The sequence below is a fragment of the Porcisia hertigi genome, chromosome 30, assembly GCF_017918235.1.
Source record: "Porcisia hertigi strain C119 chromosome 30, whole genome shotgun sequence".
NCBI lineage: Eukaryota > Euglenozoa > Kinetoplastea > Trypanosomatida > Trypanosomatidae > Porcisia > Porcisia hertigi.
The window spans coordinates 1288691-1300972 of record NC_090589.1 but is presented as its reverse complement, the minus strand read 5'-3'; the positions used below and the strand labels follow the sequence as shown (position 1 = coordinate 1300972).

The window sequence follows — 12282 nt, the reverse complement described above, 5'->3', positions numbered from 1 at the left end:
TACTTCTCTTCGTTTCCGGGTGCAGGTGTGGGTTTGCAGGGGGGGGGGAGAGGAGGGGTCAGATAGCATCGTTGCCCTTTGCTGCTTCAATTCCTTCACAAAATTCAGTCATGTATAATGTGGTACACACACACACAGACACATACGAAAAGCAAGGCTGTGTCCCCCCCCTCCCCTCCCCCCATTTTACCTGCATCTTTTACTCCACTTGAAGCTGTTTCTCCTTGTCTTCTCATTCCCCCGTTCTCGTGCCTCTTTTGAAAAAAACATTTCTCTGGTTTTTTATAAACGATATACCACGACTGGGTTTGTCGTCGACAAAGGTCTCACGCGTCACGCGTGATGTTAATGACGTGGCTTATAGGTTAATTGCGCTTGGTGTGTGTGTGTGTGTGTGTTGTCTGGTGTCAAAGGGAGAGGAGTAGCTCGCCTGGCGAGGTAAGATGTTCCTCTACAGGGCGGCGAGAGGGTGCACTGGTGCCTTTGAACTGGGGTGTGTTGTGGTGCTCCGGTAGTTGTAGGTGCGAGCGGCAACGTAGTAGAGGCAGAAGGGCGGGTCGAAGAATAGTTCCAGGAATGGTGGGAGGGGAGAAGTGATGAAAAGGCGTGCAAGCTCTCTAGTTTGCATAGTATGTCTTCTATTACTTTCCTCCCTTCCCACCCTCTCCCATCTTTTGCCCCTTCTGTGATTAATGTGTAATTGCTTCACGGTTCGCACATCGCCCTGTTTTTCCTCTCTTCCTCCTGTGATAAACGGATGTGGAAACCAAATCAAAGAAAAATACACAATGCGCGCTTCCTTTTTTCTCTTTGGATGACCCGCTGTGGCCCCCCTTTTTTCTTCCCCTGCGCCGTCTTCGATTTTCGTGGTTGTGTTCTCCCCCATCCACGCCCCTACAGTTCAGAGAATGTTCGGCACACGCGAGCAACGCGTGTCCTCCCTCAATACTGCCCCCCATTAAATCTGCTGATGAGCCTCGGAGGGGGAGGAAAGAGGTCATGCGGGGCACTTCGTCTGTCGGTGCGTGTTGCTGTAGTCTTGGGTTTTATGAGCACAACTCTGTATCATCGGTATGGTCGCTGTTCTCTCTTTATTCCACACCCCCTTTTTTCTCCCTCGTAGGGGTTTCTTTTGTTTAATGGGAGGCTCACCCGCCTCGCCCACCCTTTTTATTATATAACCTGATCCATGATGTGAAACTGCGGCCATTTGGTCTGTGTTCCCCGTCTTCGAGCCCGTGCTCTTTTTGCTTTTGATGATGTCAAATCCAAGGGTGCGGCAGCTCCATGGACAGCACTAGTCCTTTTTTCTCCCCCGAATGCTCGTGCCTCCCTTTAACGATCTAACGCTGCGAGGTCTCTTATTTTCGGGCGTCATCGTCCCCCCCCCTCCCCTTCTCTCCCCCTTGTTTAGAGAGACCGGGAAAACATGTTGATGTTTGAGGGCAAGTATGAGCATCAAAGTGGTGTGCCAAAGAGCACCGGTTGTGTGCGCGCTCAGCTTCCCTGTCAACGCACACAAACAACAGCCCCAAAAGAAGAAACGGGAAAAGGAGCGCAGCACGCATCTCCTCCTCGTCCCCTTTCATTTTCGTCCCCGTTATCAGACTTCCCCCCCCCCCCCCAATTCTCTCCGTCTTCCCTTTGCAGCTTATCTCGAAACGCTTCCTCCCTTAGAGGTGTCTGCATATATACACATCTGTATATCTATGTATGTGCGTGTAGTTGTTGTGTAGTTGTGTAAAATGTTTATGTGTATACATACACGTACAAACTTTTTTTTTGCCTTGTTTTTGCGCTCTTTTTATATATTCATATTTCCGCTGTTGTTGTCAGATTTCTGTTCCCCGTTGCTTAATTCCCGTGTGTGAGTTAATTCATTGCTCGTCTTCCGTTGCTGGGTTCCGTGATACGCCCTTTATATCGATCGAAGTGACACCCATGTACACACGAGTAGGAGGAGGAGAGGGGGGGGGGGAGTGTCGTATATATATATATATACATATATATGTACATCGATTTAGTTTTCTTTTTCAAAGGAAATCGGCTTCGTGTACACGATTGAAATTCCCTCCCCACTTCTCCTTGAAAAAGCAAAAAAACAAAAAAAGCGAATACCGCATTCATGTGACCCTAAATTCGTGTATCTCCAGGTTATGCGTACGTGAGGTTCTGTTGTCGCTCTGTCGGGCCCTTCAGTCTTTTCATGTGCTTTGCTGGCCTTACACGTCTTAACGTTGTCATCTAATGTACGCGTGACTCCACGCTATCCCGTTCACTGCAAATTTACATCCAGACACATTTCAAAAGGTCTTGTCAGTTTCTCACGGGGAAACGCCACACTTCCAGCACCACAGCTCCTCTTTTCCCTGCTGCGCAGCGAAACCCGAGGTGCGTGCAGCTTTGCATGTTTGCCATCGCGCGCGTGTGTGGGCGCAAGTAGGTACCTGTCCCCTGGGCATAGTTTTGGGTCACGCCTACCGCTTTAACCATGTGTGGGCTTGGTATACCGCGAGTGCTCTCGTGCGTGCGAGTAACGTCTCTTCTAATCTGACTGGTCTCATCGCATTTTGTTTCAAATTTTCTGATGCACACGTGGTCGCGTGTTGGGGAGGCATCCACTATTCACCCAAGTAGAACATCTTCCCAATTCGTCGCGCGTGTGTGCACGTTCGCGTCCACAGGTCAATTCCGGAGGAGATCGGGGTAATGGAACAGTAGCGCGGATAGTTCTCCGGCTGCTACACGGGGCTGCTACGGGGACTCACCAATGGCCTATTCCTGGCTTATGTAAGCTGTTGTCTACGCTGATTGTACACGTACATCATCTCCCCCCCTCCCCCTTCCCCACATACACACACGCACACACACATATACATATATAAACCGCTGCGACACACGTGCTGAGCAGCTGGTATATATAAAAAAAAAGATGCTGATGAGAAACTCACGTACACACATGTACGTGGAGTGCAGAGGCACGCAAAGGTACATCTGCAAGAGGGGCGGTCACATGAGGGTCCACTGAAAAGCGCCAACGCGGGCCGCAACAAAAACACGTCAGCCAAGCGATAACAGCGCCAGCAGCAGCATGCGCCTATGGTCAAGGCAGTAGGGGCCTGCGAAGCACCAATGGAGACTTGTGTGCAAGTAAGGTGTTGTCAGATAAAATGAACCATTATCGTTCTATTTTCACTGCCCCACCGTTGACCCCTCCCCCCTTCCCTTTCACTGGTGGCACGTACGTTCTTGCTGTGTTGTTTGCTTTTCGTATGACACACAGGCGGCGCTTTCCGTGAGTGTGTGTGTATGATTGGTGTCGTCCTTATCCCGCCCCGTCTCTCTGCCGATATGTGTTGTTATGTTTTCAGAACACCGGGAACCCCCCCCCCCCCACACCCTTTTACTGTGATATTTTTTTGTTCCAAAAAAACACTTATCTGTTGCCAACATTATCCGTCGATTGTCTTGTAATTCAGCGCCCCCGCGCCCTCGCCTCCGCCCCCCTCCCCTCCCCCCCTCCTCCCGGTGACGTTAGTCTGTTATCCTTTTTTTGATTTTTTCTTTCTCTTTCTCTCAACGCCACTCCAATTTTGTGCCTTTGTTATCGGGGATAAGTCAACGTACCCGAATCGAACGAAAAGCCAAAATGAACCATTGCGACACGGTCCAAGTCGGGGAGATGAAGTAGGATGCCATTTTATTAGGGATCCAATAGTCGATTCACCTTGTCCTTGAACGATATCCCTCCCCCCTCTCCACCCATCCACCTGGTCCTTCATCGCGGCTTTTTCTGCGTTTTACATCCCCCCCCCTCCTGGTCCATGAGGTCGTGGCGCTTAGGCGCACACTGCTCATCGAGAGGCGGGGGGCCTCCCTGCTTTGAGGAGGAACGGTGCATATATGTGCATATATACATGGAGTCATGTGATGCCTGTGAGCGCCTGTTTGCGTGAGGTTATGCTTCCCTCCCCTTCTTGATCGTCTACGAGGGAACCCGCTGTTCTTCTTCTCCCCACTCACCTTACTACGACCCCCGCGCATTCCATTTCGTGCTCATACTCTCTGCGCTCACGTACACGGGTGTAACCTTGGTCCTTTGCCAAAAAAATTCTTCCCCGTCTTGTGCCATGGTCTTCCAGCAAAACACAGAAACTCCCGTCATCGCTAGTCGCTCTTCCTTCAGCAGATCTGTCGTATCGAAATTCCCTCACAAGGGCGCGATCGATTTCTCGGTTTGGTGTGTGCCGACAGGCGCACCAACATCGCCCCTGAGGTGATCCCCGTACTCTCCCCGGAAAAGCAAGGTCAATCATTCATTGACAAAAAAGAATAAAAATGAGCGCGACCTCGCCCGTCACCAAGGATCCCCTCACGCTCATGGCGATGTGGGGCTCCATGAAGGGATACAATCCGAAACAGGGGTTCAGTTTCGAGGGCCCAGAGAAGCGTCTTGAGGTGATTTTGCGCTTCACCCCTGAAACGCATGTGAATGGGCTGCGCAGCCTCGAGGAATCCGTGTGGACTGGGGTGGTTGGCTCGCTCAATGCGCAGATTGTGACAAGGGAAGCGAATGAGTACATCAATAGCTACGTGTTGACCGAAAGTTCTCTCTTCGTCATGAAAAACCGTATCATTCTCATTACCTGTGGGACCACGACGCTGCTTAACAGCATCCCCAAGATCTTGGAGGCCATCAGCGCTGTTCGCGGGGAGCTGGAGTGGGTTTCCTTCATGCATAAGAATTACTCCTTTCCGTGGGAGCAGAAGGGGCCTCACACGTCGTTGGCAGACGAGTTCGCAACTCTGAAGCAGCATTTTCCCACCGGCAAACCCTACATATTTGGCCCAGTGGACAGTGACCACTACTTTCTTTTCTGCTACGACGACATCATTCGCCCCTGCAGCTCCGAGGATGACACACAGCTCAGCATGACCATGTACGGACTGGACAAGGAACAGACAAAGTACTGGTTCAGCGACCGCTTCATCTCCACCAGCGCGGAGACGGCCGCGATCCGCGCTGCAACGCGCCTGGACAGTGTCGTGGACGACTCGTGGACGCTGCACGACCTCCAGTTCGAGCCTTGCGGCTACAGTATCAACGCCATCCGCGACGAGGAGTATCAAACGTTGCACATTACCCCAGAGGACCACTGCTCGTTTGCCTCCTACGAAACGAACAGCCGAGCGGCAAATTACTCAGACCGTATGAACAAAGTGCTCGGTGTATTCCGACCGCAGAGGTTTACTGTGATCGTCTTTTTAGACCCGGAGAGCGCTGTCGGCAAGGCGTACAACAATGGTGAGGGAATTGGGGTGGAGCCGGAGTACTACCCAGAGTACAAGGTCCTGCACCGCACCACAAATGAGTTCGCGCCAGGCTACCTGGCCATGAAGATTAACTACGTTAAGGTGACTGCTCTGTAGAGGGCGCAGAGCGGCAGTCTCGGCTGCGGTCGAGGCTACCGAGCAGGGCCTCGGCTAGTTTCTCTCAGAGGGGCTTTTCCACGTTCTTGAGTTGCTGCGCGCACTCCAACACATTCGAACGAGCACACACACACACACGCGCCCACGATCTTCCCCAACTTCTTGGGGAGGCCCTCGACGTGTGTGTGTGTGCGCCTCAGCGTACACAAGTGTTGTTTCCCCCCGCTTCTCCGTGTGGACTGCGGAGAGGCCCCACGTGTGCGATAATAGCTTCCTTGAGGACAAAGAGGGACGAGAGGCAGAGGAGTTTCTTTTCGACCGCAAAGAAAAGGGGGGGGGGCACTGTCGGTGTGTCGCATCGATGTAATCTCCCCCTGGACCTTCTCTGCCGTTTGCGATTGTGCGATCTAAGTGCTGCTGCGTTTTTAAAACCGCTTATTACCCTAAAACCCCGTCCACAAAAGCAGAGAGGGGCGCATACAAGCACATACTCCTGTTTATTTCGCTTCTTTTTTATCTGTGCGTGTGTATCACCGGTTGTGGCGACGCGCTGATGCCAGAGGCTGTGTAACTCCACACTGATTAGCGGGACACCGTCGTGTAGGGGAAGAGGGGAGGGAGGGGAGAGGACGAAAACAAAAGATGCCTGCCCCAGGACGGTAGTGAAGCGATCATCCGCCGGCACGAAAGTGTGCGCGCGGGGGGGGGTATCCTCGAAAAATTTCACGAGCATCCCAACTGTTTCCTCACACCATTGACTCCTTTACTAGAGACACACTTATGCCTGACGTTGCTGATAGGTGTTTGCCACCAGCATACACAGGGTTCATGGACGTGCAGATGACAGGAAATGCACTCGTGGAGAGTGGAGAGAGACGATTCATCAGGTGGGTGGTGACAGAGGCCACTTTTTTTCCAGGGGTCCCCACTCGCCTCTTTCCTCTCCATTTTGCCCCCCTCCCTCCCGCCGTCTTCGTTGATATGTTTCCGGTGGACGTGATATCCTGTCATGTGTATGACATGTATCTTCTTTCTCATCTCCTACCTCTCCTCCACATTTCGCATTGAATGCCTTGCACAAACCTGTTCGTCGCGGCTCGAGTAAACTTTTTAATCGAGCACACACACACACACACACACACACACACCTGCCTACATCGATACGAAGCCGCACTGCGACTTTTCTTTGAACAGATGCGTCGCGCGACCCTCCGGCTGATGACGACGCAGGCGACCGGCCGCCCCAACGTCACACCATACCAAGTAGTGTTGGAGGCCGTTGCGCATGACGGTCACGGTCTCCTCGCCGCCGCGGAGGTGTTTAAACAGTTCCAGCGTTTCTACCGCTCATATCAGCAGGAGGAAGCGCAGCGCATAAAGGCGTCCTCTACGTCGTCAGCGTCTCCTCACACAATCGGTGTGGATGGTGCAGTATTTGCAACGCCCCCCATGCAGGGGAAGCCTCTCACACGGTTTTGCGGGCGGTTGGAGGACGTAGAGCCCATGACGGTGTTGTTGCTAAAGGTGCTGTGCGACCTCCAAAAGATGGAGGAGATGCGCTTCCTTTTCACGCAGTGTTTGCTAGAGCTGGACGACCGCACTCCGTCCGTGGAGCTCTTCAACGTTTTTCTTCTTGCGATTAGTATGACGGACACCTTCAACCAGTACGAGGTGGACAACCTCGTGGAGCTGCAGCGGGCCAAAGGCATTGTACCGGATGTGGTAACCAAGCTGTCTATGTTTCTTCTTTATCTGCGTCTCGGTCACCAACATTGTGTTGCGTGGTGGCCCGGGATTCGCGAGGAGGTTGAGATTATCATCGACACCGGCGCCGTCGCGCGGTATCCGCTTCTCCCCCTGCGTCTCCAGCACTGCTTCCAAACGTTGCTGCGCGTGCACTACGATACCGCTATCATACACGAGAGCTTTGAGTTGCTGCACCGCGCTGCACCAGAGCGGGTGACGTCGTCGATTGTGCTGCCGTACCTCCTCCTTAGTGCAATGAACATGTCCACTCCGCCATCGGCGGTGGTCCGGGTGTTGCAGCTGGTGCGGGATCGAGAGCAGCACTCATCCCCATCATCTGCGACAGTCCCCAGCGAGGAGGTCGCCGGCGGTGTCTCGCCCTCCACTTCCACTTCCACGGCGACAGCGGCGGCAGCAGCGCAGGAGCCGCTGCTGAATAGCGAAATTACACTTTTCCGTCTGCTGGCGAAGTGTGCCAAATACGGTGATGCCGACGCGGCGGCATACATGCGTGCGTATATTTACGACTACCGCCGATTCGAACTTGTCGCGAAGGAGAACGAGCCTGTGGCGGCGCTTCTTTATGTGGAGGCGCTCACCAAAGCTGGGCGGGTGCGCTCCGCCTTGCGGGTGCTGGAGACCGAAGTACCGGCGCCCTACAATCGCCCCGGTGAGCGTCCAAAGCTTTTCCTCCAATCGCGTCGTCTGTCGCTCTTGTCGTCAGACCCAGTGCGCAACGTAGTTACTGCTCTCACCCCACTCGTCGCCGCAACCGATGTCGAGGATCCCGCCAGGTCGCTCGTCATGGAGAATGCGATGGCAGAGGACGCAGGGGAGCGTGATGCGGTGCCGGTAACCTCCGTCACACTAGACTTGCTGCTGGCCGCGTGCCAATTTGCGGGCGGTGCGACGCGCGCCGAAGAGGTCCTTCGTCTCTACCCGCGCTACGAGGCTGCGCCCACCAGTACCACTTACGCGCTTCTACTGGGGGTGTATGCGGCAACCGCACCAGTGGACGGGGCCCTTCGACTGCCGTCACTCCAGCGCGAGATGAAAGATGCCGGCATCGCAGTGAGTGCTGCCTGGCTGCACGAGGCTATGGCTGTTGCACTCAACGCGCGGGACATCGGCGCTGCTCTTCGGGTCGCTGAGCTGAATGTGGCGCACAAGTCGTGTGTTGATGTGAAGCATGGGGCCCGCCTGCTGCGAGAGCTTGCCGTGACCGCAGACGCTTCTGTTATGCGCCGGGCTCTACACCTGCTGCGCTCAAGTAAGTCCACCCTGGACTCGCGAAGTGTTGCGCTGTGCACGACTGTTCTGCGGAATTTGGGTCTACCCATCTCTCTGCTGCAGATAGATTCTTCCGTGCACGCGGCTCGATAAGCACGATGCCCGTAGTGGACACGCCGCACCTCCACGGTGAAAAAACGGGTTTTGCTGTGATCTCGTGGAAATACCAAGGGAAACGTGCCTGCCGTGCCCCAACGCATCGCCACACCTTTCCCATCTCCTCGCTCGACTCCCACTACTTCCTTCATCAACGCCTTCTTCGATCTAACACACCACCTAGCCCTTCCTGCGGGCACACTGAGAACTCTGCAGAGGAGAACATCAATTGGAGGGCGGCGATGGTGTGTCACGGGGCGGCGTTGACGAAGTGCTGGTTCGGAAGTGGAGGTGGGGAGGCGAGGAGAGCGATGGGGATGAGTGAATTCGTTATTACTCTTGTTACGCGAACCCAAAGTATCCACCTGCAGGCTGTCACGCCTGCTCTCCCATGGTCGAACAATACATACATAATGGTGACATCTTCAGCTGTGCGTAAGCTCTGTTTATTTCTCTGGGCTACTCGGATGTGGCTCTGTTCACACCCAGCCACCATATGTGGATTGCTATGCTGGTGTCCCAGCACAAATGACATTGTCTCGGATAGTGTTGTTGTTTTTTTCGTTTCCTCGTCCTCTCGTCGACGGTCGCCTTGTGATGGTATCCTACCCCGAGGTTTTACTCGGAAGAGGGCGGCATGTGTACGTGTTACGTCCACGTCCGCTTTCCCCCCTTTCGCCGCTCTCCGCATTGCGTGCTTCTATGGAGTGCTCCGTCGCTACTTGCCACTTGCCACCTCGTTATCCTCTTCTGCCTCATCCCCCCTTTTCGTGACACAAAACCTTCTTTCCTCTGGGCCCCCCTTTTCACGTATGCCTACGCGTACACACTGCCACGCTGGCAAGAGTCGCTCTCTCCCCTCCCCCTCCTCCTCTACTCGGTCTCTTCTCCGCGTTTAGTTCTTTGGTGTAATTAAAAGCCTCTTTGTGTGTTTTTCCCTTTTTTTTTCCCTCTTCTACTGCATTGGCGCAATTGCTCACCGTTTTTTTTTTTCATTGTTGTGATTTCTGTTTTCCCTTCCTCCCCCCTCTTTTTTTCCGCCTGGCGATCTCCGCACGCGCACTCTCGTATACAAAACGGAACCGCTGTTGTTCTCCATTCACCTACATATACCCACACGGTGAGGTTCACAAACGCAGGCAAACAGGAGGATGGCCGCTGCACAGCAAGTTGCGAACGCGTTCACGGTCGACTTCGTCGAGCGTGTAGCGAAGAACGCCGCAAACATCGTTGACCTCTACGGCTCCCACTGCACGCTCACGGTCAACGACTTCGAGCTCGGCATTTCTGAAGTGCACGACAGCTATGTCCCCCTCGCCGTGCAGAAGTGGGCTGTCTCGCTGCAGGGCAGCCGCTTGCGCGTGGACAGCGTCAGCGCTGCGTCCCTCTACGGCGGTGTGAACGTGTTTGTGACGCTTACCGCATTTGGTGAGATGCAACAATACTACCACATCACCACGACACTGGAGTCTTTCCAGGACACGTATGGCATGGATGGCTACTATATCCGGCACCAGGTAATCGCCCGCATCGGCGCCGTCGCCACGGAGCCGCCGGCGCCTGAGCCGACCCCGGCCGTCGTAGAGAAGTCGGAGGTGCCGAAAAAGTCGAAGTCGGCCACCCCGGAGCCTCAGCAGGAATCCCAGCAGGAGGTGGCTGAGAAGCCGGCGGCGGCGGCCGCCCCGGCGGAGTTGGCGGAGGAGGGGAAGCCTGCACCGTCCCCGGTGAGCAGCAAGCCGAAGAGTTGGGCTAGCTTGGTGAGCGGCGCCCCAGTGAAGGCCGCTGAGCACAAACCGGTGCGCGTGGTGGCTCACGAAGGCGGCAAGAAGTCGACTCCCGAGCCTGTTGCACCGGCGGCGGCTGCACCAGTGTCGAAGCGCCCCCCACCGCGTGAGCGCAAGGCGTCGGAGGCCCTGGGTGACCGCCTCATGTTCAACACGACGGGATCCGTAACTGACGATGAGATCCGCGCTGCCCTCGGCCCGATGTCTGCACACCTTGTGTCCCTGCGCAACAACTCCGCTAAGGGTCATGTTTTTATGGACTTTGCGGAGAAGGTCAGGGTATTCGATGAGCTCTCCAAATCCCAGCCTCTGATTGGCGCCTCCAAGGTAAAGATGAGCGTCTTTCGCCAGCGCGCCCGCGAGTAGAGAGGCTGACGCGTATGCGCTTCGGAGTGTCCCATGGATAAAAGCAACAAAAAATAGGCGAGACAGACTCGTTAGTGTGTGTGTGCGTGGGAAATGGGTGTGTACATTTGATGGGAAGCAGTTGCAGCAACAGCGCCAATTTCCTCGAACTTTTTCGTTTTTCCCCTCCCCTTGCCCCCTCGCCCCCTTCCCCCCTTCCCCATCTCATCCCACTCAGAACGATTACCGCTATAGCCGCACCCCCGAATTTGTACACGGTCCCTGCTTTTCACCTGTTCCCATCCCCTGTAGCGCGTAGTCCCTCACCAGCCCATCAACGAATGCGAAAAAAAAAGCAACAAATAAAAAACGTGAAACCTTTACACCGGGAAAGACAGGCCGCACGTATTCTTTTCGTTTTCTCCAGTGGCTGCTCTTCCTTTTACATGAGTGTTCCCCCCTCCCCCTCCTCCCCATCTCTCTTGTCAGTTCTCGGTTACAAGAAACAGGAGAGATGGCCTGGGAGCGAGGGATGGATGGATGTCAACGAAGGTGGCAGTGTCTGATATGCGTGTTTTGCGTTGCGGCTCCACTGTAGTTGAGTGGGTGGAAGAAAACGAGAGAAATCAGTAGACGTCAAGAGAGAGGGGGGGAACAGTTTTTTTCGGTTGCTTTCTGCGCTCCTTAAGTTTGCCTTTTTTTTCCATTTGCATGTGTCTGTGTGTGTGTGTCTAGAAGCTGAGCGTGTCGGGATTCCCTTGTGCGCCAAGCACGCTTTCACGACTCCCCGTACGTGATGTTGCGTACGTGTGTGTGTGTGTGTCTGTGTGTGTGCGGGTTGGCGTTGGGGTGCGCTGTTGCAAAGTAAAGTCTAACTAATGATCTCAAGCAAGCCAAAATACACCTGAGCAAACGGTCACACGTGTGCACCAATGCGATGTGACCCGCGGCTGAACCCAGCACTTCAAAGCGGCGTTGGCGAATGCGTTTGTGTGCGTGTGTGGGGAGTACGGCTCGGTTCGGCTCATTCATGTATCGCGCCTTTCGCCGGGGTAAGTCGAGTTTCGAGAGGTAAAGCGCTCGCGTCTCTTTCTGTGGATCGCCATTTGGGCTGCTGATGAGAAGGCTCGACACACAAAGCAAGAAGCAGATTTGAAGAGGATCCTAACGGGGGGTTGGGAGAGAAAGGCCTCAGATCCCTGTCCTCATGCCGGTTCTAGGGTCCCTGATGTTCTCCCATCACTCGTTCTCTCCCCTCTCCCAATTTCGATAATTCATAATGAGTAAAGTCCGCTTCTGCTTCTCCACTCATCTCTCGGTTGGCATTCCCTCTCCTCTGTTCCTCATTGATTGCCCCCCCCCCCCCAATCTCTCTCTCCTCATCTCCCCATAAACTTCTCGTTGTGCACCCGCAACATGATTCCCTCCCTCGGGAATGGCGATGTGATTGCAACCTTGACTTGAAATTGTATGGTTCCTGCAGGCTTGTCTCTTTGATCACATAATTGTAGCAATACACCCCCCCCCCCCCCCCCCTCCTCTCTTTCTGAGACTGTTTTTCGCTTTTTTTCCTCACGGCAACTCTCAACAC

At 54.3% G+C, this 12282-nt stretch overlaps 3 protein-coding genes across 3 annotated transcripts; all 3 read left to right on the top strand.

Annotated features, from left to right (window-relative positions):
• Window positions 1–4338: 4338 nt before the first annotated feature.
• JKF63_03102 (uncharacterized protein) lies at window positions 4339–5430 on the top strand (the record flags this gene model as incomplete). Its single annotated transcript, XM_067899123.1, has 1 exon — window positions 4339–5430. The coding sequence occupies one exon, from the start codon at window positions 4339–4341 to the stop codon at window positions 5428–5430; it is 1092 nt and encodes a 363-aa protein (XP_067755567.1).
• Window positions 5431–6624: 1194 nt separating this feature from the next.
• On the top strand, window positions 6625–8559 carry JKF63_03101 (uncharacterized protein; the record flags this gene model as incomplete). Its single annotated transcript, XM_067899122.1, has 1 exon — window positions 6625–8559. The coding sequence occupies one exon, from the start codon at window positions 6625–6627 to the stop codon at window positions 8557–8559; it is 1935 nt and encodes a 644-aa protein (XP_067755566.1).
• A 1154-nt stretch (window positions 8560–9713) lies between these two features.
• Window positions 9714–10712, top strand: JKF63_03100 (uncharacterized protein; the record flags this gene model as incomplete). Its single annotated transcript, XM_067899121.1, has 1 exon — window positions 9714–10712. One exon carries the CDS (start codon window positions 9714–9716, stop codon window positions 10710–10712), a length of 999 nt encoding a protein of 332 aa, XP_067755565.1.
• Window positions 10713–12282: the final 1570 nt, after the last annotated feature.